This window comes from Palaemon carinicauda, chromosome 31 (assembly GCF_036898095.1).
Source record: "Palaemon carinicauda isolate YSFRI2023 chromosome 31, ASM3689809v2, whole genome shotgun sequence".
Taxonomy (NCBI): Eukaryota; Metazoa; Arthropoda; class Malacostraca; order Decapoda; family Palaemonidae; genus Palaemon; species Palaemon carinicauda.
Genome location: NC_090755.1, coordinates 67431200 through 67458847, shown reverse-complemented (window position 1 = coordinate 67458847; position 27648 = coordinate 67431200). Strand labels below are relative to the sequence as shown.

General features: G+C 45.0%; 1 protein-coding gene across 1 annotated transcript in view; it reads right to left on the bottom strand.

Annotated features, from left to right (window-relative positions):
• LOC137624507 (tetraspanin-4-like) overlaps nucleotides 1–27377 on the bottom strand; it is a 69571-nt gene extending 42194 nt beyond the window's left edge. The window contains exon 1 of the mRNA XM_068355320.1: nucleotides 27242–27377. Coding sequence (XP_068211421.1) covers nucleotides 27242–27289 — 48 coding nt within the window. The 5' untranslated portion in view covers nucleotides 27290–27377. The remainder of the gene's footprint in view (nucleotides 1–27241) is intronic.
• Nucleotides 27378–27648: the final 271 nt, after the last annotated feature.

Below are 27648 nucleotides of genomic sequence, written 5' to 3'. Positions count from 1 at the left end.
GTGAAAGTAAGCATCTTTCAGGTCCAACGAGACCATCCAGTCCTCCTGCCTGACCGCTGCTAGGACCGACTTCGTCGTCTCCATCGTGAACGTCTGCTTGGTGACATAAGCATTGAGCGCGCTGACGTCCAGCACCGGTCTCCAACCTCCTGTCTTCTTGGCCACCAGAAAGAGACGGTTGTAGAAGCCCGGGGATTGATGGTCCCGGACTATAACCACTGCCTTCTTCTGTAACAGGAGCGACACCTCCTGGTGCAACGCTAGCCTCTTGTCCTTTTCCTTGTAGTTGGGAGAGAGGTTGATGGGAGATGTGGTCAGAGGGGGTTTGCGGCAGAATGGTATCCTGTAACCCTCCCTCAGCCAACTGACAGACTGGGCGTCTGCACCTCTCTTTTCCCAGGCTTGCCAGAAGATCTTGAGTCTGGCTCCTACTGCTGTCTGGAGAGGAGGAGAGTCAGTTTTTGCCTTTAGAAGCCTTGGAACCTTTCCTAGACTTGCTCCTGGAAGAGTCTGGACGGGAGCTTCCTCGGCTGGGGGCTCTACCACGAAAGGGCGGAATAAACCTCGTAGCAGGAGTATCAGCCACTGGGGTGCGATAAGTCCTGGGGACTGAGGTAGCAACCTTAGTCTTACGAGCTGATGAGGCCACAAGATCATGGGTGTCCTTTTGTATCAGGGCCGCAGACAAGTCCTTAACAAGCTCTTCGGGAAACAGGAACTTAGAGAGCGGAGCGAAAAGGAGTTGAGACCTTTGACAAGGTGTGATGCTGGAGGAAAGGAAGGTACAAAGCTGCTCCCTTTTCTTAAGCACTCCTGACACAAACATTGAAGCAAGCTCGCCAGATCCATCCCTAATAGCTTTATCCATGCAGGACATTAAGAGCATGGCTGAGTCCTTGTCCGCAGGGGAGGTCTTCTTGCTAAGGGCCCCCAGGCACCAGTCTAGGAAATTGAACATCTCAAAGGCTCGAAATACACCCTTTAGGAAGTGATCTAGATCGGAGAAGGTCCAGCAAACCTTAGAGCGCCTCATTGCTGTTCTACGAGGAGAGTCTACCAAACTTGAGAAGTCAGCCTGGGCAGAGGCAGGTACTCCCAAGCCTGGTTCCTCTCCTGTGGCATACCAAACGCCCGCTTTAGAAGTGAGCTTAGTCGGAGGAAACATAAAGGAAGTCTTTCCTAGTTGCTGCTTAGACTGCAACCACTCCCCTAAAATTCTTAACGCTCTCTTAGAGGACCTTGCAAAGACGAGCTTAGTATAAGTTGACTTGGCTGGCTGCATGCCCAGCGAAAACTCAGATGGTGGAGAGCGGGGGGTAGCAGAGACAAAATGGTCTGGGTATACCTCTCTGAAAAGAGCCAAGACCTTACGAAAGTCAATAGGAGGCGGAGAAGACTTGGATTCATCCACGTCTGATGAGGGATCCAGGTGTGCAGCCTCATCATCAGAAACCTCATCACCAGAGTGTAGCGAAGTGAGAGGTAAGGTATGCTGAGCAGCAGAATCTGCACGAGCGGGAGCAAAAACGCTTGTGGTTTCATCCTCAAGTCTCTGTTGAGGCAACACCTGAGGCTCAGGCTGCAAAGGCTGGTCAAAAGGAGTAGCAGAAGGTAGGCGCATGGGTGGAGGAGGCTGACTCCTGGCATGAGTGTCTTGACTCAAGAGTTGCGCTTGCTGTAAGGTTGGTGGATGCGCAGTAGCAGGTTCCTGAGGAACGAGTTGAGGTTCCTGAGGTGTGAGCTGCGAGCGTTGAGGTAGTGGCTGCGCAGAACGCAGTAATTGTCTCGCGAGTTGAGGTTCCTGAGGCGCAAGGCTAAGGTGTTGAGGCTCTCGCCTTGAGGAGGGTTGAGGTCGCTGCAGCGAGAGCTGAGGAGTCTGCCTCATGGATGGGAGAGGTTGTTGTACCTCAAGAGAGTGTTGCCTCACTGGTGGAACCGCAAGTGGAAGCGGAGGAAGTAAGGTATAAGCTTCCTGTTCCCATTGCTGAGGTTGCCTTAAGGAAGGCGGAGGTAGCTGCACACCGCTGGAAACTGGCATCTCAGTACGTGGTAAGGTATCCTGAGGAGCCTCAACATCGTACGCCTGGCAGACAGGACTGCGGTTAGGCGGAGCGATCGCAGGAGGAGGTGTAACCTTCTCAGCCTGACACTCACGCATCAAGACCGCAAGTTGTGACTGCATGGACTGCAGTAGAGTCAACTTGGGGTCGGCAGACACTAAGGTCTGCTGAGGCAAAGCCTTAACAGAAGAGATCTGTTGCGGCAGCACCTTACTCCTCTTAGGAGGTGTGCATTCAACTGATGACTGCGGCGAGTCAGAGCTGATCCAATGACTGCAGCCAGGTTGTAGAGCTCTTGAGGTCTGGACTCTGCGTTTGAGAGGTCTTGAGACCTGAGTCCAACGTTTCCTCCCTGACAATTCTTCAGCAGACGAGTAAAAGACGGGCTCAATCATCTGCGGGTGGGAGTGACGGTCTCTGGAAGACACGCCCGCAACCACCGAGGATACTTCTGTGCGCCGATCAAGGCCTGCCGAACCCTTTTGCCCTTCGACATTGCTTCTCCCCTGGGCTTGGGAGCTTGCAAGAGGTCCCGGACTGGGAGGACGACTGGCACGCACAGAAGTACCCTCACGCACCACACTGACACTGACACTAGCACTTGGCACTGCACTGACACTAGCACTCGTCACAGCACTGGCACTATTACCACCCACTGCACTCTTGACCTTAAGTTCCTTGACTTCGGCCATAAGAGACTTATGATCACTAACCACCGACTCCACTTTGTCACCTAAAGCCTGAATGGCACGCAAAACAACAGACATATCAGGTTGAGGGCAAATAGAAGGTTCGGGGGTAGCCACTACAGGGGGAGGAAAAGGTAGGGGATCATGAGGTGAGGAAAAAAGTGAAGAGCGAGAAGAACTCCTCCTAACTCTCTCTCTCTCTAACTTGGTTGAATACTTAAGAAATCGGACAAAATCAAGTTCCGAAAGTCCGGCGCATTCCTCACATCGATCTTCCAACTGACAGGGTCTTTCCCTACAGTCAGAACAAGCGGTGTGAGGATCTACCGAGGCCTTCGGAATACGCCTATTACAAGACCTACATCGTCTATGGGGTGGGGCTTGTGAAATGTCAGACATCTTGAATCAAAGAGTTAGCCAAGTGGGGATTCCAAATCAAGCAAAAAGATCGTTAACCATTAATCAGAACTAAATAATAGCTATCTAAGCTAATATAGAAGTTTTCCAGTAAAGCGACAGCCGAAATCTGAGAGAAATACTTCACCAAAAGCCGTGAAAATACTCCAAGATCATAAGCGTATCCCAGAACGTCTTGCCGGAAGCACGACAGAGGAAAAATTGAGGAGGTGTCAACAAGAAGTACTGTAGTACCTGGCCACAGGTGGCGCTGGTGAGTACACCCCCTTCTAGTATTGTGATAGCTGGCATATCCCTCCCGTAGAATTCTGTCGGGCAACGGAGTTGACAGCTACATGATTATCGGGTAAGTTTAATATTGAAAAATAACATTTTTCAATATTTAACTTAGCCGGTGATTATAATAGCTGATTCACACCCAGGGGGGTGGGTAGAGACCAGCAATATATGTTTACATTATTATGAGCTAAGAGTTTTTATTTCATTTTAGAAGTTATCAAAATAACAAAAACAAAATAAATAGGTACCTGGTAAGGAAGTCGACTTGAACATTTACTCTTCCTTTTTAAGTACGTCTTCCTTACGGAGCCTCGCAATCCTCTCAGGATGCTGATCGACCCCTAGGATCTGAAGTATCAAGGGTTGCAACCCATACAACAGGACCTCATCAAAACCCCTAATCTAGGCGCTCTCAAGAAATGACTTTGACCACCCGCCAAATCAACCAGGATGCGAAAGGCTTCTTAGCCTTCCGGACAACCCAAAAACAACAATAAAAACATTTCAAGAGAAAGATTAAAAAGGTTATGGAATTAGGGAATTGTAGTGGTTGAGCCCTCACCCACTACTGCACTCGCTGCTACGAATGGTCCCAGAGTGTAGCAGTCCTCGTAAAGAGACTGGACATCCTTAAGATAAAAAGACGCGAACACTGACTTGCTTCTCCAATAGGTTGCGTCCATTATACTTCGCAGAGATCTATTTTGTTTAAAGGCCACGGAAGTTACGACAGCTCTAACTTCGTGTGTCCTTACCTTCAGCAAAGCTTGGTCTTCCTCACTCAGATGGGAATGAGCTTCTCGTATTAACAGTCTGATAAAATAGGATAAAGCATTCTTTGACATAGGCAAAGAGGGTTTCTTAACTGAACACCATAAAGCTTCAGACGGGCCTCGTAAAGGTTTAGTTCGTTTTAAATAGAACTTAAGAGCTCTCACAGGGCATAAGACTCTTTCTAGTTCATTTCCAACCATATTCGATAAGCTTGGAATATCGAACGATTTTGGCCAAGGTCGAGAAGGCAGCTCGTTTTTGGCTAGAAAACCAAGTTGTAGAGAACATGTAGCCGTTTCAGATGAAAATCCGATGTTCTTGCTGAAGGCATGAATCTCACTGACTCTTTTAGCTGTGGCTAAGCATACCAGGAAAAGAGTCTTTAAGGTGAGATCTTTTAGGGAGGCTGATTGTAGCGGCTCGAACCTGTCTGACATGAGGAATCTTAGTACCACGTCTAAATTCCAACCAGGTGTAACCAAACGACGCTCCTTCGTGGTCTCAAAAGACTTAAGGAGGTCCTGTAGATCTTTATTGTTGGAAAGATCTAAGCCTCTGTGACGGAAGACTGATGCCAACATGCTTCTGTAACCCTTGATAGTGGGAGCTGACAGAGATCGTTCTTTCCTCAGATATAAGAGGAAGTCAGCTATTTGAGTTACAGAGGTACTGGTCGAGGATACAGATACTGACTTGCACCAGTTTCGGAAGACTTCCCACTTCGATTGGTAGACTCTAAGGGTGGATGTTCTCCTTGCTCTAGCAATTGCTCTGGCTGCCTCCTTCGAAAAGCCTCTAGCTCTCGAGAGTCTTTCGATAGTCTGAAGGCAGTCAGACGAAGAGCGTGGAGGCCTTGGTGTACCTTCTTTACGTGTGGCTGACGTAGAAGGTCCACCCTTAGGGGAAGAGTTCTGGGAACGTCTACTAGCCATCGAAGTACCTCGGTGAACCATTCTCTCGCGGGCCAGAGGGGAGCAACTAGCGTCAACCTTGTCCCTTCGTGAGAGGCGAACTTCTGCAGTACCTTGTTGACAATCTTGAACGGAGGGAATGCAATAAATCTAGATGTGACCAATCTAGGAGAAAGGCATCTATATGAACTGCTGCTGGGTCCGGGATTGGTGAGCAATATATTGGGAGCCTCTTGGTCATCGAGGTTGCGAAGAGATCTATGGTTGGCTGGCCCCAGGTGGCCCAAAGTCTCTTGCATACATCCTTGTGGAGGGTCCATTCTGTTGGAATGATTTGTCCCTTCCGACTGAGACAATCTGCCATGACATTCAAGTTGCCTTGGATGAACCTCGTTACTAGTGATATGTTTAGACCTTTTGACCAGGTGAGGAGGTCCCTTGCGATCTCGTACAACGTCAGTGAGTGGGTCCCTCCTTGCTTGGAGATGTACGCCAAAGCAGTGGTGTTGTCCGAGTTCACCTCCACCACTTTGCCTTGAAGGAGAGACCTGAAGCTTTTCAAGGCCAGATGTACTGCCAGTAGCTCCTTGCAGTTGATATGCATTGTCCTTTGACTCGAGTTCCATATTCCCGAGCATTCCCGACCGTCTAATGTCGCACCCCAGCCTACGTCCGATGCGTCTGAGAAGAGAACGTGGTTGGGAGTCTGAACAGCCAGGGGCAGACCCTCTCTGAGGCTGATACTGTCCTTCCACCATGTCAGGCAAGACTTCATCTTCTCGGAAATGGGGATCGAGACCGCTTCTAGCGTCTTGTCCTTTTTCCAGTGAAATGCTAGGTGATATTGAAGAGGACGGAGGTGTAGTCTTCCTAATGACACGAACTGTTCCAGGGATGATAGCGTCCCTATCAGACTCATCCACTTCCTGACTGAACATTGTTCCTTCTTCAGCATGTTCTGGATGCATAACTGGGCTTGGCTTGTTCTGGGGGCCGACGGAAAAGCCCGAAAAGCTAGACTGTGAATCTCCATCCCTAAATACACAATAGTTTGGGATGGGACCACTTGTGACTTTTCCATATTGACAAGGAGACCCAATTCCTTGGTCAGATCTAGAGTCCACTTTAGATCCTTCAGACAGCGACGACTGGAAGAAGCTCTGAGAAGCCAGTCGTCCAAATAGAGGGAGGCTCGGATGTCCGCTAAATGAAGGAATTTGGCTACATTCCTCATCAGCCTCGTAAACACAAGAGGAGCTGTGCTTAGGCCAAAGCACAGGGCTTGAAACTGGTAGACAACCTTTTCGAAGACGAATCTCAGAAAAGGTTGGGAGTCCGGGTGGATGGGGACGTGGAAGTAGGCGTCCCTTAGGTCTAAAGAGACCATCCAGTCTTCCCTTCTGACCGCTGCTAGAACCGACTTTGTGGTCTCCATGGAGAACGTCTGCTTTGTGACAAAGACATTCAGCGCACTGACGTCTAGCACCGGCCTCCACCCTCCTGTCTTCTTTGACACCAAGAAGAGACGGTTGTAGAATCCCGGGGTTTGATGGTCCAGGACTTTGACTACCGCTCCCTTCTCTAGTAAGAGAGACACTTCCTGTTTCAATGCTCGTCTCTTGTCTTCCTCTCTGTACCTGGGAGAGAGATCGATGGGAGACGTTGCTAGAGGGGGTTTTCGTACAAACGGGATCTTGTACCCCTCTCTGAGCAACTTCACAGATTGTGCATCTGCGCCTCTCTTTTCCCAGGTCTGCCTCCCACTGCTGTCTGAAGAAGCTGGCAGTCAGACTTTGCCCTTAAAAGACTTGGTTCCTTTCTTCTTTCCACGTCTCCCTTCGGCACGAATACCTCCTCTGCTGGAGGCTCTGCCACGAAAGGGCGGAATAAAACGGGACGCTGGAGTGTCCATCTTTGGTCTAGCTGACAGGGTAGGCAAAGGGGTGGCTTTGCGAGCAGATGACGCAACAAGATCGTGAGTATTCTTCTGTATCAAAGAAGCAGCAATTTCTTTAATCAGGTCCTCTGGAAAAAGGCACTTGGAAAGAGGAGCAAACAGAAGTTCGGATCTCTGGCATGGTGTAACTCCAGCTGAAAGGAATGAGCATAGGTTTTCACGCTTCTTAAGGACTCCGGACACAAAAGATGCAGCAAGGTCATTAGACCCATCACGTACGGCCTTGTCCATGCAGGACATAATGAGCAAGGAAGTCTCCTTCTCCATCGGAGAGATCTTTCTGCTTAGAGCTCCTAGACACCAGTCTAGGAAGTTAAAAACCTCGAAGGCTCTAAAGATACCTTTCAAAAGGTGGTCCAGGTCCGAAGATGACCAACATATTTTTGAGCGTCTCATGGCTAGGCGGCGGGGAGAGTCTACAAGACTTGAGAAGTCGCCCTGGGCAGAGGCAGGAACTCCCAAGCCGAGAACTTCTCCCGTGGCATACCAGACGCTCGATCTAGAAGAGAGTCTAGCAGGGGGAAACGTAAAAGCTGTCTTCCCTAAACTCTTTTTGGACTGCACCCATTCTCCTATTACCCGCAAAGCTCTCTTGGACGAGCGTGCGAGGACGAGTCTAGTAAAGGCAGGAGTGGTTGACGGCATGCCTAACACAAACTCTGACGGAGGAGAACGCGGAGCCACAGACACAAACTGGTCCGGAAACATCTCTTTGAACAGGGCCAAAACTTTCCTAAAGTCCAAAGAGGGTTGCGTAGACTTAGGCTCGTCCAGTTCTGAATGCGGTTCATCAACGTGTGCAGCACCATCATCATCAGAAAGTCCCTCATCCGAGTATTGATGAGGAAGCGGCAACGGAGTGGGTAACGGCTGGTTAGCTGAGTCCGGTCGCACGGGTGCATGCGTGACTGAGCCGGACGCAACGTCATGGAACTGTTGCCCAGTCTGTGAGCTGGCAACAACCATAGCAGCGCGGGGACGCACAGCGTCTACTCCAGACTGTCTAGACTGATGTGGGTGAGCAGTGGCAACCACACTGGGTTGCGGAGGTTGACGCACCGCGTCAAAACAAAACAACTCTGACGGTTGTTGAACCTCACGAACGTCAACGGATACCTCCGTGCGTCGCTGAACGTCAACATGCGGCTGGCAGATCACACTGGAACGCATGGGTGGCGGAACTCTCTCAACTGGAGTGCGTGAGAAGGTTACCTCAGCGTCCCCAGGACGCACAACCGATCGTGTGGGTGGTTGTAGGCAAGGAGCTGTACTAGCTGGTGCGGCAGCAACCTTCTCCGCACGAAAGTCCTGCATAAGCGACGTTAGTTGAGACTGCATGTCTTGAAGTAAAGACCACTTAGGGTCTACAGGAGCAGGTGCGGCGACAGACGGTGTAACTGTCTAAGCGGTACTGCTTTGCCTCTCTTAGGAGGTGAGCAGTCATCGGATGACTGCAGCGAGTCCGAACTGACCCAGTGGCTACAGCTGGGCCGTTGGACTTGTGCGGAAGGGACCGACTTGCGCTTTAACGGTCGTGAGACCTTGGTCCATGGTTTCTTGCGAGAAACACCTTCCGAAGACGAGGTATAAATGGGCTCTCTCGTCTTTGTTAGGCAGGGGCGATCTTGGGTAGATACGCCCGATACCACGGAGGGAACGTCTGTTCGCTGATTAAAGCCTCTCGAACCCATTTGTCGTACGACATTGCTTCTCCCCTGGACTTGGGAGCTTGCAAGAGGTCCCGGACTAGGAGGACGACAGGCACGAACAGACGAACCCTCAAGCGCAACACTATCCACAACACTATCACTCACTTTAACACTTCCCACTGCACTTTTACACTTCAGCTCCTTCACATCCGCCATGAGCTGATTACGGTCACTAGTCAGGGACTCAACTCTCTCACCCAGAGCTTGGATGGCACGCATCATATCAGCCATCGAAGGTTCCTGAGTGCCAGAAGGGGGATTAGGAGCAACCACTACAGGGGAAGGAATAGGTTGTGGGGCATGAGGAGAGGAAATGTCAATAGAACGAGAGGAACTTCTCCTAACTCTATCTCTCTCTAGCCTACGTGTATACTTTTGGAATTCGATAAAATCGAATTCCGAAAGCCCAACGCACTCCTCACATCGATCTTCCAATTGACAGGTTTTATCCCGACAATTGGAACAAACAGTGTGAGGGTCGACAGAGGCCTTCGGAAGACGCCTTGAACAGTCCCTAGAATTGCACTTCCTAAATTTTGGGACTTGTGAAGGGTCAGCCATTTTGAATTGGTCAAAGGGGAATTCAAAAACTATCAAAAAGTCATCAACAAAGAATCCGTAATCAAAAAGAGTTCAAGGAATTGTGAAGAGAAAGCCTGCACAGCGAAAGCTCAAAACTAGAATAGTGTACTTCACCAATTAGTTGTGAAAACAAATCCAGTTTAGCAACAGCGAGTAAGTACGTCTTGTCGGTAGCACGACAGAGAGAAAATTGAGTCTTTGTTTACATTGAGTACTGGGTATCTGGACGACAGATGGCGCTGTTGGGCACACCCGCAACCTGTGTAGCGATCGCTGGCGAGTTTTACCTTAGAGTTTTCTGTCGAGCAACAGAGTTGCAGCTATTATAATCACCGGCTAAGTTAAATATTGAAAATTATTGAAACTGCTGTACATGAACAAACCTGTAAACATCTGAAAAAATCTAATGCTATACCTGATGATCAATCTGCATACAGAGAAAATTACTCCACAGAAACAACAGTGTTAGCGATTAAAAATGACATAACAGAAAATATAACAAATGGCAAGTGTTGCATTCTTGTGATGCTTGATTTAAGTGCAGCATTAGATACTGTAGAACATACATATCTGATGGAAGACCTTAAAGCTATGGGCATCATAGAACGAGCATATGACTGGTTTGCGAGTTACTGTATCTTGAAAACCGCAAAGTTAAAGTAGTAATTTCAAATGTTGAATCTGAGACAACAAAACTAACCAAAGGGGTGCCTCAAAGCAGTGTACTAGGTCCTCTCCTGTTTGAAATTTACACGATTGAACTGGCAAATATACTTGAAACTCACAGAGTTAAGTTTAAAATATACGCTGATGATACACAATTCTATTTCCCAATAGAATCAGTTGATTAAGCTAAAAGAAAGATACATGAAATAATGAATGACATTAAGGCTTGGATGTTAACAAAAAAGCTCAAGCTCAATGAAGATAAAAGTGAATGTATTGTTTTTGGAAATGAAAAAGATATAAAAAGAATCGAATGCTTCCAAAGAATTGAAAAAGGTCAATCGATCATTGACCTAAAGAAATCTGTCAGAAATCTTGGAGTAATCATGGATGATAGACTTACAATGAATGAACATATAAATAATATGGTAAGAAATTGTAACTATCATATTAAAAACATAGCATTTATTAGTAAATACTTAGATGAAAAATGTTATTTTCATTAGTAAAATAAATTTTTGAATATACTTACCCGATAATCATGTAGCTGTCAACTCCGTTGCCCGACAGAATTCTACGGAAGGGATACGCCAGCGATCGCTATACAAGAGGGGGGTGTACTCACAAGCGCCACCTGTGGCCAGGTACTGCAGTACTTCTTGTTGACACCACTTCAATTTTTCCTCGGTCCACTGGTTCTATGGGGAGGAAGGGTGGGTCAATTAAATCATGATTATCGGGTAAGTATATTCAAAAATTTATTTTACTAATGAAAATAACATTTTTCAATATTAAACTTACCCGATAATCATGTAGCTGATTCACACCCAGGGAGGTGGGTGAAAACCAGTGTACATGTATATCAAGAAGCTAAGTATCCCGTATTTCATATCAGTTATTCAAAATAACAATGAAATTACAAGTACCTGGTAAGGAAGTCGACTTGAGCCATTACTCTGCCTTAAATAAGTTCGTCTTCCTTACTGAGCGCAGCGTTCCTCTTAGGAGGCTGAACAACTCTAAGGTGCTGAAGTATCAAGGGCTGCAACCCATACTAAAGGACCTCATCACAACCTTTAACCTCGGCGCTTCTCAAGAAAGAATTGACCACCCGCCAAATCAACAAGGATGTGGAAGGCTTCTTAGCCGACCGTACAACCCATAAAAAGTATTCAAGAGAAAGGTTAAAAGGTTATGGGATTATGGGAATGTAGTGGCTGAGCCCTCGCCTACTACTGCATTCGTTGCTACGAATGGTCCCAGGGTGTAGCAGTACTCGTAAAGAGACTGGACATCTTTGAGATAGAATGATGCGAACACTGACTTGCTTCTCCAATAGGTTGCATCCATAACACTCTGCAGAGAATGGCTCTGTTTGAAGGCCACTGAAGTAGCCACAGCTCTCACTTCATGTGTCCTTACCTTCAGCAAAGCAAGGTCTTCTTCTTTCAGATGAGAATGTGCTTCTCTAATCAGAAGCCTGAATAGTAAGAAACTGAGTTCTTAGAACTTGGAAAATAAGGTTTCTTGATAGCACACCATAAGGCTTCTGATTGTCCTCGTAAAGGTTAAGACCTTTTTAGATAGTACCTAAGAGCTCTAACTGGGCAAAGTACTCTCTCCAGTTCATTCCCCACCAAGTTGGACAGGCTTGGGATCTCGAACGACTTAGGCCAAGGACGTGAAGGAAGCTCGTTTAGCAAAAACCGAGCTGCAAGGAACATGTAGCCGTTTCAGATGTGAAAACAATGATCCTGCTGAAGGTGTGGATCTCACTTACTCTTTTAGCTGTTGTCAAGCACACGAGGAAAAGAGTTTTTAATGTGAGGTCCTAAAAAGAGGCTGATTGGAGAGGTTCAAATCTTGATGACATAAGGAACCTTAGGACCACGTCTAGATTCCAGCCTGGAGTGGACAACCGACGTTCCTTTGAGGTCTCAAAAGACCTAGGGAGGTCCTGTAGATCTTTGTTGGTGGAAAGATCCAAGCCTCTGTGGCGGAAAACCGCTGCCAACATACTTCTGTAACCCTTGATCGTAGGAGCTGAAAGGGATCTTACTTTCCTTAGATATAACAGGAAGTCAGCAATCTGGGTTACAGTGGTACTGGTTGAGGAAACTGCATTGGTCTTGTACCAGCTACGGAAGACTTCCCCTTGAGACTGATAGATTCTGAGAGTGGATGTTCTCCTTGCTTTGGCAATCGCTCTGGCTGCCTCCTTCGAAAAGCCCCTAGCTCTTGAGAGTCTTTCGAAAGTCTGAAGGCAGTCAGACGAAGAGCGTGGAGGTTTGGGTGTACCTTCTTTACGTGAGGTAGACGTAGAAGGTTCACTCCTAGAGGAAGAGTCCTGGGAATGTCGACCAGCCATTGCAGTACCTCTAAGAACCATTCTCTCGCGGGCCAGAGCGGAGCCAACCAACGTCAGCCGTGTCCCTTTGCGAGAGGAGAACTTCTGAAGTACCCTGTTGACAATCTTGAACGGCGGGAATGCATACAGGTCGAGATGGAACCAATCCAGCAGAAAAGCATCCACGTGAACTGCTGCTGGGTCTGGAATCGGAGAACAATACAACAGGAGTCTCTAGGTTATCGAGGTAGCGAACAGATCTATGGTTGGCTGACCCCACAGGGCCCAAAGTCTGCTGCAAACATTCTTGTGAAGGGTCCACTCTGTGGGGATGACCTGACCCTTCCGGCTGAGGTGATCTGCCATGACATTCATACCGCCCTGAATGAACCTCGTTACCAGCGTGAGCTTTCGATCTTTAGACCAGATGAGGAGGTCCCTTGCGATCTAGAACAACTTCACGAAAGAGTCCCTCCCTGCTTGAAGATGTAAGCCAGGGCTGTGGTGTTGTCAGAGTCCACCTCCACCACTTTGTTAAGCTGGAGGGACTTGAAGTTTATCAAGGCCAGAAGAACCGCCAACAACTCCTTGCAATTGATGTGAAGTGTCCTTTGTTCCTGATTCCATGTTCCCGAGCATTCCTGTCCGTCCAAAGTCGCACCCCAGCCCGTGTCTGATGCGTCCGAGAGGAGAAGGCGGTCGGGTTTCTGAACAGCCAAAGATAGACTTCCTTGAGAAGAAAGCTGTTCTTACACCACGCGAGAGAAGACCTCCTCTCTTCGGAAACAGGAACTGAGACCGTCTCTAGCGTCATGTCCTTTATCCAGTGAGCAGCTAGATGATACTGAAGGGGGGGAGGTGGAGTCTCCCTAACACGATGAACAGGGCCAGCGATGAAAGTGTCCCTGTTAGACTCATCCACTACCTGACTGAGCATCGGTTCCTTCTCAGCATGCTCTGGATGCATTCTAGGGCTTGGAAGATCCTTGGGGCCGACGGAAAAGCCCGAAAAGCTCGACTCTGAAGATCCATACCCAGGGAGACAATGGTCTGGGATGGGACGAGCTGAGACTCCTCAAAATTGACCAGGAGGCCCAGTTCCTTGGTCAGATCCATAGTCCATCTGAGAATCTCCAGACAGCGACGACTTGTGGGAGCTCTTAAAAGCCAGTCGTCTGACGGAGCCGGACACAAGATCATGGTACTGCTGCACAGTCTGTGAACTGTCAACCATGGGGAGGCGAGGAAGTACAGTGACAACCCGATGCTGTCTAGACTGCCTGGGTCGTACAGACAACTCCTTATCGGGTTGCTGAGGTTGCCGCACTGCGTCACAACAAGTCACTTCTGCTGGTTTTTGAACGTCTTCCCAGTGACACACTGACTCCGTAAAAAAAAAAAAAAAAAAAAAAAAAAAAAAAAAAAAAAAATCCTCTAACAAGGACTAAGCTTGGACTGCATGTCTTGCAACACAGCTCAAGGTCTATGGGAGCAGGTGTGGTAACAGACGGGGTTAGCGACTGAAGTGGAACCATTACTTTCCCTGGGAGCATGTTATGCTTAAATAAAAGTCCATAGGAGGCTACGCAGCTAAAGGCTCCTCTCCAAATGACAGAGTCCTCAAGGGAATATCAGAAGGAGGGAGAAAAGCACTTTCTCATCTACAGGGACCATATCCGAGAAAAGCTAAGTTCTCTCAGTGAGGGTTTCACTGGTGCAAAAGCAGCAGACTAGAAGGCAACGTTATGAAACTGCTTGACAGTCTAGTGAGTTGGCAACAACCAAAGATGTGTGACTGAGAAGCATGCGGTAAGGTATGCAGAGCATGTTGTATGCAGAGCATGCTGTATGCAGAGCATGCTGTATGTAGAGCATGCTGTAAGGTAAGCAGAGCGTGTTGCATGGCGTGTAACATTTCTCAGAAATTCCATGACCAGTGCTAGAGTGAGTAATATCGCATTACCGTCCATTGAAAGTGCACGTGCCGAGGGAATTGATTTAGACTGTTTTGTTGATGAATTTGATAGCCAGCATGATAATCGTAGAATTAAGCTACACTAAATGTACTATAATCTACTTCACCTCAGGAAAGGGAAACTCGCCCTGTTGGCAACACTGCATTACTTCATGCATGCTTGCATGGGGTTTAATATCAACATAATATTACCTTACATTCATAACTCATGATTCATTTCTGTTTAGAAGATATTTTTGCCATATTATGCGATTTGTTAAAAATATATTGCAAGGAATACATATATATTTTTATATAAGTAATACAAATAACCTCCATTATCATAATGTTTGTGTAGGCATACATATATATGATTACAAATGCAAGTTATGAAAGTAATGAGGTGTTATTATTGTCATTTGTTATTCCCAAGTTGAATGGGAAGAAGCTCAAGTTGAGGAAAAAGTGGCAGATGCATGCGTTGAGGTGGCTGACTCATAGCATGAGGTTGCTGCCTCAAGAGTTGCGCTTGCTGTAAGGGTTGCAGATGCGCAGTAGCAGGTTCCTGAGGAACGAGTTAAGGTTCCTGAGGTGTGAGATGCGAGAGTTGAGGTAGCGGCTGCGCAGAACGCAGTTCTTGTCTCGCGAGTTGAGGTTCCTGAGGTGCTAGCCTAAGGAGTTGAGACTCTTGCCTTGAGGAGGGTTGAGGTCGCTGCAACGAGTGCTGAGGTGGCTGCCTCATTGATGGAAGAGGTTGTCGTACCTCAAGAGATTGTTGCCTCGCTGGTGGAACCGCAAGCGGAAGCGGAGGAAGTAAGGCATAAGACTCCTGCTCCCATTGCTGAGGTTGCCTTAAGGAAGGTTAAGGTTGCTGCACAACGCTGGTAACTGGCAACTCAGAACGCGGTAAGGTAGCCTGAAGAACCTCAACTTCGTACGCCTGGCAGACTGGACTGCGGTGAGGCGGAGCTCTCGCAGGAGGCGGCGGAGGTTGCTGCACACCGCTGGAAACTGGCAACTCAGAACGCGGTAAGGTAGCCTGAGGAACCTCAACTTCGTACGCCTGGCAGACTGGACTGCGGAGAGGTGGAGCGTTCGCAGGAGGAGGTGTAACCTTCTCAGCCTGAAACTCACGCATTAAGACCGCAAGCTGCGACTGCATGGACTGCAGCAAAGTCGTCTTGGGATCAACAGACGATAAGGTCTGTTGAGGCAAAGCTTTAATAGAAGATGAGGTCTGTTGAGGCATCGCCTTACCTCTCTTAGGAGGTGTGCAGTCACCTGATGACTGAGGAGAGTCAGAGCTAACCCAATGACTGCATCCGGGTTGTTGAACTCTAACTTCGTACGTCTGGCATAGGTCTGGACTTTACGTTTAAGAGGTCTTGAGACCTGAGACCAGCGTTTTCTCCCCGAAATTTCTTCTGCAGACGAGCAAAAAAAAGGGCTCAATCGTCTGCGGGTGGGAGTGACGGTCTCTGTAAGACACGCCCGCAACCACCGAGGATACTTCTGTGCGCCGATCAAGGCCTGCTGAACCCTTTTGCCCTTCGACATTGCTTCTCCCCTGGGCTTGGGAGCTTGCAAGAGGTCCCGGACTGGGAGGACGACTGGCACGCACAGAAGTACCCTCACGCACAACACTGACACACTTTGCGCTAATCACTTATCACTTTTGATTTTCTGTTTGCACTTATTTCACTGAACTCGAAACTTTAAGTGGTTTGTACCTGAAACACGCAATTCTATCCTTTCTCAAAAGTTAGTAATTGCGAAAACAGAATTACAATGTAACAGAAAAATCTAATGAAAGATAAATAATTCAGTGGCTGGAAAGAGACTAAACACTAGATCAAATAAACTACGTTTAAAATCTCTCACCGCATAAAGCTTGAGAACAAGAAAAAACTCTAGAAACGTTTACCTTCTTCCCCTAAAGAGACTAGGGAGAAGAGCAAAAACGATAACAACGTTACTCGCTTGAACGAAACGTTTATCCTCCTCTTTCTCCCTCCGTCTCTATCTCTCTCTCTCTCTCTCTCTTGACTTAGAACCTGAGAGAAGAGCCCAATCATATATATCGTTAAAACATATTATTGTTAAAGGAAAAAACTGAAATGTTTCCCAAAATGAAAAGTTCCTTTATTAGAATTAAAACCATTAAGTTAAGAAAGAATGAACAAAACGCTAGACACGGTTACTCTTACTGCAACGTGACACCGTGAAAATTCTCTCTCTATCGTAACGATAGAGCGCAAGTTGAACGTTCTGAACGTCAACAACTGCAGAGACAAAACAAAACGTTAGTTCAACTTTGAAAACAGTACGAGACTATCAAAGAAATTCTTTCAAAAACATTAAAATAGCATAATATGTAAACAGGTAAAACCGAAATGACGGGCTCAATGTTAATTAACTTCGGTACCAAGAAAAGACCGCCTACTATTAGGAAAGGTCGAATATAAACAAATATAAAAATTAATTTTAATAAGTTTATAATAAAAGGAAGTTAATCGAAGAGGCCTATAAAAGGCGGAGAGATATAAAATAAATCTATAACTTTTGTTAAGCAAAATTAAGAAAGAGAGTCTATACTCTCTTAGACACCAACACTTCCGTCTAAGGGAAGGGTCGGCCATTTAAAGGTGAAAGAGAGTTCATACTCTCTTCGTCACCATAATTAATCAAATTAATTCCAAAAGTTAGCTAAGCTAATAATAAAACTTCCTGAATAGCGAAAGCTGAAATCTTAGAGCAATACTTCACCAAAAACCGTGAACAAGACTCCAAAATTATAAGCGTATCCATGAACGTCTTGCCGGAAGCACGACAGAGGAAAAATTGAAGTGGTGTCAACAAGAAGTACTGCAGTACCTGGCCACAGGTGGCGCTTGTGAGTACACCCCCCTCTTGTATAGCGATCGCTGGCGTATCCCTTCCGTAGAATTCTGTCGGGCAACGGAGTTGACAGCTACATGATTATCGGGTAAGTTTAATATTGAAAAATCTATGGCCATAGTCATTAATCACCACATATTTTCAAGAATTGATTACTGCAACTCACTGTTCTATGGATTACCAAATTATCAGCTGAAGAAAATTCAGAGAGTACAAAATGTTATTTTCATTAGTAAAATAAATTTTTGAATATACTTACCCGATAATCATGTAGCTGTCAACTCCGTTGCCCGACAGAATTCTACGGGAGGGATACGCCAGCTATCACTATACTAGAAGGGGGTGTACTCACAAGCGCCACCTGTGGCCAGGTACTACAGTACTTGTTGTTGACGCCACCTCACTTTTTCCTCGGTCCACTGGTTCTCTATGGGGAGGAAGGGTGGGTCAATTAAATCATGATTATCGGGTAAGTATATTCAAAAATTTATTTTACTAATGAAAATAACATTTTTCAATATTAAACTTACCCGATAATCATGTAGCTGATTCACACCCAGGGGGGTGGGTGAAAAACCAGTGTACAAGACTAAAGGATAGCTAAGTATCCCGTATTTCATATAATCAGTTATCCACAATAACAATGAAATAATAAGTACCTGGTAAGGAAGTCGACTTGAACCGTTACTCTGCCTTTAATAAGATCGTCTTCCTTACTGAGCGCAGCGTTCCTCTTGGAAGGCTGAATCAACTCAAAGGTGCTAAAGTATACAGGGCTGCAACCCATACTAAAGGACCTCATCACAACCTTTAACCTCGGCGCTTCTCAAGAAAGAATTGACCACCCGCCAAATCAACAAGGATGTGGAAGGCTTCTTAGCCGACCGTACAACCCATAAAAAGTATTCAAGAGAAAGGTTAAAAGGTTATGGGATTATGGGAATGTAGTGGCTGAGCCCTCGCCTACTACTGCATTCGTTGCTACGAATGGTCCCAGGGTGTAGCAGTACTCGTAAAGAGACTGGACATCTTTGAGATAGAATGATGCGAACACTGACTTGCTTCTCCAATAGGTTGCATCCATAACACTCTGCAGAGAATGGCTCTGTTTGAAGGCCACTGAAGTAGCCACAGCTCCCACTTCATGTGTCCTTACCTTCAGCAAAGCAAGGTCTTCTTCCTTCAGATGAGAATGTGTTTCTCTAATCAGAAGCCTGAATAGTAAGAAACTGAGTTCTTAGAACTTGGAAAAGAAGGTTTCTTGATAGCACACTATAAGGCTTCTGATTGTCCTTGTAAAGGTTAAGACCTTTTTAGATAGTACCTAAGAGCTCTAACTGGGCAAAGTACTCTCTCCAGTTCATTCCCCACCAAGTTGGACAGGCTTGGGATCTCGAACGACTTAGGCCAAGGACGTGAAGGAAGCTCGTTTAGCAAAAACCGAGCTGCAAGGAACATGTAGCCGTTTCAGATGTGAAAACAATGATCCTGCTGAAGGCGTGGATCTCACTTACTCTTTTAGCTGTTGTCAAGCACACGAGGAAAAGAGTTTTTAATGTGAGGTCCTAAAAAGAGGCTGATTGGAGAGGTTCAAATCTTGATGACATAAGGAACCTTAGGACCACGTCTAGATTCCAGCCTGGAGTGGACAACCGACGTTCCTTTGAGGTCTCAAAAGACCTAGGGAGGTCCTGTAGATCTTTGTTGGTGGAAAGATCCAAGCCTCTGTGGCGGAAAACCGCTGCCAACATACTTCTGTAACCCTTGATCGTAGGAGCTGAAAGGGATCTTACTTTCCTTAGATATAACAGGAAGTCAGCAATCTGGGTTACAGTGGTACTGGTTGAGGAAACTGCATTGGTCTTGTACCAGCTACGGAAGACTTCCCCTTGAGACTGATAGATTCTGAGAGTGGATGTTCTCCTTGCTTTGGCAATCGCTCTGGCTGCCTCCTTCGAAAAGCCCCTAGCTCTTGAGAGTCTTTCGAAAGTCTGAAGGCAGTCAGACGAAGAGCGTGGAGGATTGGGTGTACCTTCTTTACGTGAGGTAGACTTAGAAGGTTCACTCCTAGAGGAAGAGTCCTGGGAATGTCGACCAGCCATTGCAGTACCTCTAAGAACCATTCTCTCGCGGGCCAGAGCGGAGCCAACCAACGTCAGCCGTGTCCCTTTGCGAGAGGAGAACTTCTGAAGTACCCTGTTGACAATCTTGAACGGCGGGAATGCATACAGGTCGAGATGGAACCAATCCCGCAGAAAAGCATCCACGTGAACTGCTGCTGGGTCTGGAATCGGAGAACAATACAACAGGAGTCTCTAGGTTATCGAGGTAGCGAACAGATCTATGGTTGGCTGACCCCACAGGGCCCAAAGTCTGCTGCAAACATTCTTGAGAAGGGTCCACTCTGTGGGGATGACCTGACCCTTCCGGCTGAGGTGATCTGCCATGACATTCATACCGCCCTGAATGAACCTCGTTACCAGCGTGAGCTTTCGATCTTTAGACCAGATGAGGAGGTCCCTTGCGATCTAGAACAACTTCCACGAAAGAGTCCCTCCCTGCTTGAAGATGTAAGCCAGGGCTGTGGTGTTGTCAGAGTCCACCTACACCACTTTGTTAAGCTGGAGGGACTTGAAGTTTATCAAGGCCAGAATAACCGCCAACAACGCCTTGCAATTGATGTGAAGTGTCCTTTGCTCCTGATTCCATGTTCCCGAGCATTCTTGTCCGTCCAAAGTCGCACCCCAGCCCGTGTCTGATGCGTCCGAGAGGAGACGGCGGTCGTGTTTCTGAACAGCCAAAGGTAGACTTCCTTGAGAAGAAAGCTGTTCTTACACCACGCGAGAGAAGACCTCCTCTCTTCGGAAACAGGAACTGAGACCGTCTCTAGCGTCATGTCCTTTATCCAGTGAGCAGCTAGATGATACTGAAGGGGGGGGAGGTGGAGTCTCCCTAACACGATGAACAGGGCCAGCGATGAAAGTGTCCCTGTTAGACTCATCCACTACCTGACTGAGCATCGGTTCCTTCTCAGCATGCTCTGGATGCATTCTAGGGCTTGGAAGATCCTTGGGGCCAACGGAAAAGCCCGAAAAGCTCGACTCTGAAGATCCATACCCAAGGAGACAATGGTCTGGGATGGGAAGAGCTGAGACTCCTCAAAATTGACCAGGAGGCCCAGTTCCTTGGTCAGATCCATAGTCCATTTGAGAATCTCCAGACAGCGACGACTTGTGGAGCTCTTAAAAGCCAGTCGTCTGACGGAGCCGGACACAAGATCATGGTACTGCTGCACAGTCTGTGAACTGTCAACCATGGGGAAGCGAGGAAGTACAGTGACAACCCGAAGCTGTCTAGACTGTCTGGGTCGTACAGACAACTCCTTATCGGGTTGCTGAGGTTGCCGCACTGCGTCACAACAAGTCACTTCTGCTGGTTGTTGAACGTCTTCCCAGTGACACATTGACTCCGTAAACAAAAAATCCTCTAACAAGGACTAAGCTTGGACTGCATGTCTTGCAACACAGCTCAAGGTCTATGGGAGCAGGTGTGGTAACAGACGGGGTTAGCGACTGAAGTGGAACCATTACCTTCCCTGGAAGCATGTTATGCTTAAATAAAAGTCCATAGGAGGCTACGCAGCTAAAGGCTCCTCTCCAAATGACAGAGTCCTCAAGGGAATATCAGAAGGAGGGAGAAAAGCACTTTCTCATCTACAGGGACCATATCCGAGAAAAGCTAAGTTCTCTCAGTGAGGGTTTCACTGGTGCAAAAGCAGCAGACTAGAAGGCAACGTTATGAAACTGCTTGACAGTCTAGTGAGTTGGCAACAACCAAAGATGTGTAACTGAGAAGCATGCGGTAAGGTATGCAGAGCATGTTGTATGCAGAGCATGCTGTAAGGTAAGCAGAGCGTGTTGCATGGCGTGTAACATTTCTCAGAAATTCCATGACCAGTGCTAGAGTGAGTAATATCGCATTACCGTTCATTGAAAGTGCACGTGCCGAGGGAATTGATTTAGACTGTTTTGTTGATGAATTTGATAGCCGGCATGATAATCGTAGAATTAAGCTACACTAAATGTACTATAATCTACTTCACCTCAGGAAAGGGAAACTCGCCCTGTTGGCAACACTGCATTACTTCATGCATGCTTGCATGGGGTTTAATATCAACATAATATTACCTTACATTCATAACTCATGATTCATTTTTGTTTAGAAGATATTTTTGCCATATTTTGCGATTTGTTAAAAATATATTGCAAGGAATACATATATATTTTTATATAAGTAATACAAATAACCTCCATTATCATAATGTTTGTGTAGGCATACATGTATATGATTACAAATGCAAGTTATGAAAGTAATGAGGTGTTATTATTGTCATTTGTTATTCCCAAGTTGAATGGGAAGAAGCTCAAGTTGAGGAAAAAATGGCAGATGCATGCGTTGAGGTGGCTGACTCATAGCATGAGGTTGCTGCCTTAAGAGTTGCGCTTGCTGTAAGGGTTGCGGATGCGCAGTAGCAGGTTCCTGAGGAACGAGTTAAGGTTCCTGAGGTGTGAGCTGCGAGAGTTGAGGTAGTGGCTGCGCAGAACGCAGTTCTTGTCTCGCGAGTTGAGGTTCCTGAGGTGCTAGCCTAAGGTGGTCGCTGCAGCGAGTGCTGAGGTGGCTGCCTCATTGATGGAAGAGGTTGTCGTACCTCAAGAGATTGTTGCCTCGCTGGTGGAACCGCAAGCGGAAGCGGAGGAAGTAAGGCATAAGACTCCTGCTCCCATTGCTGAGGTTGCCTTAAGGAAGGTTAAGGTTGCTGCACAACGCTGGTAACTGGCAACTCAGAACGCGGTAAGGTAGCCTGAGGAACCTCAACTTCGTACGCCTGGCAGACTGGACTGCGGAGGCGGAGCTCTCGCAGGAGGAGGCGGAGGTTGCTGCACACCGCTGGTAACCTCAGCCTGAAACTCACTCATTAAGACCGCAAGCTGCGACTGCATGGACTGCAGCAAAGTCGTCTTGGGATCAACAGACGATAAGGTCTGTTAAGGCAAAGCCTTAATAGAAGATGAGGTCTGTTGAGGCATCGCCTTACCTCTCTTAGGAGGTGTGCAGTCACCTGATGACTGAGGAGAGTCAGAGCTAACCCAATGACTGCATCCGGGTTGTTGAACTCTAACTTCGTACGTCTGGCATAGGTCTGGACTTTACGTTTAAGAGGTCTTGAGACCTGAGACCAGCGTTTTCTCCCCGAAATTTCTTCCGCAGACGAGCAAAATAAGGGCTCAATCGGCTGCGGGTGGGAGTGACGGTCTCTGTAAGACACGCCCGCAACCACCGAGGATACTTCTGTGCGCCGATCAAGGCCTGCCGAACCCTTTTGCCCTTCGACATTGCTTCTCCCCTGGGCTTGGGAGCTTGCAAGAGGTCCCGGACTGGGAGGACGACTGGCACGCACAGAAGTACCCTCACGCACAACACTGACACACTTTGCGCTAATCACTTATCACTTTTGATTTTCTGTTTGCACTTATTTCACTGAACTCGAAACTTTAAGTGGTTTGTACCTGAAACACGCAATTCTATCCTTTCTCAAAAGTTAGTAATTGCGAAAACAGAATTACAATGTAACAGAAAAATCTAATGAAAGATAAATAATTCAGTGGCTGGAAAGAGACTAAACACTAGATCAAATAAACTACGTTTAAAATCTCTCACCGCATAAAGCTTGAGAACAAGAAAAAACTCTTGAAACGTTTACCTTCTTCCCCTAAAGAGACTAGGGAGAAGAGCAAAAACGATAACAACGTTACTCGCTTGAACGAAACGTTTATCCTCCTCTTTCTCCCTCCGTCTCTATCTCTCTCTCTCTCTCTCTCTTGACTTAGAACCTGAGAGAAGAGCCCAATCATATATATCGTTAAAACATATTATTGTTAAAGGAAAAAACTGAAATATTTCCCAATTTATTAGAATTAAAACCATTAAGTTAAGAAAGAATGAACAAAACGCTAGACACGGTTACTCTTACTGCAACGTGACACCGTGAAAATTCTCTCTCTATCGTGACGATAGAGCGCAAGTTGAACGTTCTGAACGTCAACAACTGCAGAGACAAAACAAAACGTTAGTTCAACTTTGAAAACAGTACGAGACTATCAAAGAAATTCTTTCAAAAACATTAAAATAGCAAAATATGTTAACAGGTAAAACCGAAATGACGGGCTCAATGTTAATTAACTTCGGTACCAAGAAAAGACCGCCTACTATTAGGAAAGGTCGAATATAAACAAATATAAAAATTAATCTTAATAAGTTTATAATAAAAGGAAGTTAATCGAAGAGGCCTATAAAAGGCGGAGAGATATAAAATAAATCTATAACTTTTGTTAAGCAAAATTAAGAAAGAGAGTCTATACTCTCTTAGACACCAACACTTCCGTCTAAGGGAAGGGTCGGCCATTTAAAGGTGAAAGAGAGTTCATACTCTCTTCGTCACCATAATTAATCAAATTAATTCCAAAAGCTAACTAAGCTAATATAGAAGTTTCCAGTATAGCGAATAGCTGCAAATTTTAGAGAAATACTTCACCAAACCGTGAACAATACTCCAAAATCATAAGCGTATCCAAGAACGTCTTGCCGGAAGCACGACAGAGGAAAAAGTGAGGTGGCGTCAACAACAAGTACTGTAGTACCTGGCCACAGGTGACGCTTGTGAGTACACCCCCTTTTAGTATAGTGATAGCTGGCGTATCCCTCCCGTAGAATTCTGTCGGGCAACGGAGTTGACAGCTACATGATTATCGGGTAAGTTTAATATTGAAAAACAGAGCAGCTAGATTAATAAAAGGACTACACAATAGGGAAAGAGTTACCCCTGCACTAATTAAATTACACTGGCTGCCGGTAAAAGCGAGAATTGAATACAAGCTACTCTTACTAACATTTAAGATACTGAACCAAAATATCTAAAAGAATGCCTGAATAAACTAGAACTAGAAACAAATGTTAACATAAGACACATGAGTGTCAAACATAGGCTATCTGAACCAAGAACAAATAGTAAATTCGGTGAAAGGGCTTTTAGCTACTGTGCGCTTAGACATTATAATAAACTGCCAACTGAAATGAAGGACCTAAAGGGAGCAACTGAATTTAAGAAGAAACTAAAGACATTACTTTTCACAAGATCATATGATTTGGAAGATGCTACAATCAAAAAATTGTATAAGTTATAATGAAAATGTTTCGTTAGGTGATTAATATGGACCCACCCGAGAAGTAGTTCACTCGACTTTAGTGGAGGGTTGGATTTAAACCCAAAATAAGTAAACAGGTAAGTACAGTATATCAAAAGATACAGGCCAATGATACAACCCGACCTATCTAACCTTCCGCAAGGCAAGAAGTCCCACCCAACTTTGTTAACATCCATATATAGAAAGGGCTAATTATTATTGCTCCTACATGAATTATCAGACCTTTCTGACTACAGTTTACACTTGTGGTCCTTCATTATTGTCGGCTGATGAGGGCTTTGTATCAGATTAGCTAAAACTTCTAATAGAAATATAGTAAATTTTTTGAAAATAAAAATAACTTTCAGAGACCCCCTATTTGACATTCAAAATAACTTGAAATCTTGAGATCCTACATGTCTCTCCATTCATGTTGAATCTTAAATACAGTAAAGTATAGTCTTTTCTTCAATAAAAATATTTTAATAACTGCATATATAATATGATAGTTAAAAAAATGCTGCATATTAAAGAAAGATTGGTTAAGAAATCTTATGTGATGGCCTTGTGATACACCAGGACAGAATAAAAAAATAAATGGCAAAAACATTAGAAAATTATAAAAAAAAAAAAAAATTCCACGTAATCAACACCAACTAATGAACAAAACTTACAAGTTTCATCATTAGTCAGGTAATAAAAATATTCGAGAAAGCTTGCCTTAATCAAAAATATAAAATGAGGGCATCACAGATGGAATACAATTTGAAGAATTACTCATATTTGCCTAGCCTAATGTAATGACATAAGTAAAAAGAAAGAATACAGAAACAATATGTTACCTACCTTCAAGTTCACTGTATAAGAATTGAACGAAATACTGTAACAAACCTACTCGAGCAAATGTGTTTATAATACAATTTCCCAAGAATTTCAGAGTACAATAATGTTAGGGTATAACCTTGGGCAGATCTACCAAATAGCAGAGAGCCTAGGACAGCAAAAGTGATATCTAAGCAATAGCCTAAAATCATGAAAACTGTTACTGTTACCAAGATTTGTAGTAAGAATGCAGAACAGGCATCTAATGTCACAGCCAGCTGCGGATTTAGGGGGGGGGCCGAGTAGGCCATGGCCTTGGGCCCCGCGCCTGTGAGGCCCCGCGAAATTTGATTCATAATTCGGCGTGGGCACTTTATAATCAATGGAAAAAAATTTCTCCACGCTTATGTCAATGAATTTCTGTGAAATAACATCTACACAGGCAATTACAAAATTTGCAATTTGGCAATTCGCAGCATTTAAGCTGTGCAATGAATGTGGCACCATGGGGCAGAACCACTTACCTTCACTCACTCTGTTGAGCATTGAGCATGAAAAATTAAGGGTGCTTGATTTTACTGATGTCATCAAACAGTTTGCAAGTAAGAAGGCTCGAAAAAAATAATTTTTTTTTAATGAGAAATAGTTGAGTGTACCGTGCAAATTGCATGAGTGTACCGTGCAAATTGCATGCAATAAACAAAACCCACTCATTTTGCCACTCACTCCAGTCAAACGGTATTCTCTTTTGTTTATGGTGTATTATTGAAGTTATTATTTTTCAATGGTGCATCATTATAGTTGGGAATCTCCTTAGTTAATGGTGTATTATAGTAATTTTTTTGTTATGCTTCAAAAAAGCAAATGTGTAATGTTCAACTGTGAAATGGTCACTTGGATAATTATCAATAAATTGAATATTGTTTAAAAAGAAAATTTATTTCAACGCTTATCTCTTTAGTTAATGGTATATTATTATAGTTATTTTTTATTGTTGAGCTTCAAAAATTCATATGGGTAATGTTCAACTGAAATGGTAATTTGGTTAAATTTTAATAAATTTAATATTGTTTAAAAAGCTAATTTATTTTAACGCTTCGCTTGTACACTGATTTGAGGGCACGGTAAGGTCACCGGGCCTAGGGCCCCGCACAACCTAAATCCGCCTCTGGTCACAGCAAAGCAAAATTGAAAGAAACATCTAAAGTCATATGATTTACAGTAAGGCTAACCCAAACTGACCTGAGCCAACCAAACAAAGACTGGCCAAACTTAACTAATCTAAAGTATCCCAACCAAACAATCTAGACAAAATATTACCAAATACTGTACAAAACAAATAAAAAAATTACAATATAGTGTAAATTAGATCAACATAACTTATGGTACCCTATTCTTTAATCAGTTGTGAGTGATGGAGAAGCATGAACCCCAAAATCTCCCCTAAACGAGTACTTACCCATTAAGGGGTACCAACACTTTGTGATTTATCAGTATTCTATACTAAATCCAAAGCAACACAGCCCATCTCAACCTTTAGTGAATGCACAAAATCAGGGGCTTTCACTTGAAGCCCAGGTACCAGCCCTAACCAAAATCGGACACCTTGTTCTGACTGGTAACAAGGTAAAGTTACACCGGAATCTGGCCTAGGGCAGCCTAACTTGAATAAGGTACGGTATTACCTAAATCATGGCAACTGTCCCATTACGCCTTAATTATCTTATTTTCAAATAATGCTTGCACGTAGTAGGCCATTGTCATATCTGGGTTACCTATTTGCCATAAAAACAATAAAAGTACGCAGATGGGCTTGGCTTGCCCACCATAAGTTTCATGTCTCCTGCCACGCAAGTCAACGCATGAAACATGAACTAAACTCGGCCTAACGACACACATTTACACCATAATATGCTAATTGTGACAATAACTTACGGCAAATATGATGAATGCAGAAAAGGCCAAGTACTTAGCAACAGCCATCGCATCTGTTTGTTGATCAGCTGATCAGACGCTCCGAGCCTTGCATACTAATGGTGACGTCACGAGACTTATGTATACATGGGAGAATCGGCACCGTTCTCTTCAGATGACTTGGCCTTTGTTATTAATTTTTCCATCAATTACTTTATTTTTGTATAGTTCTCATAAGGGAATTTTTATTCATATTTTAAAATATTCTGTATTATCTAATTTATATCTATCAAAATTACAGTTGGCCAATTCAGTTCCAAAGAACTAGCAAATATTTATGGGATTTAGCATGGTTCTCTTCAGATGACTTCGCCTCTGTTATTTCTTTTCATTTAATTGCGTTGCACTTTATAATAATTCATATTTAA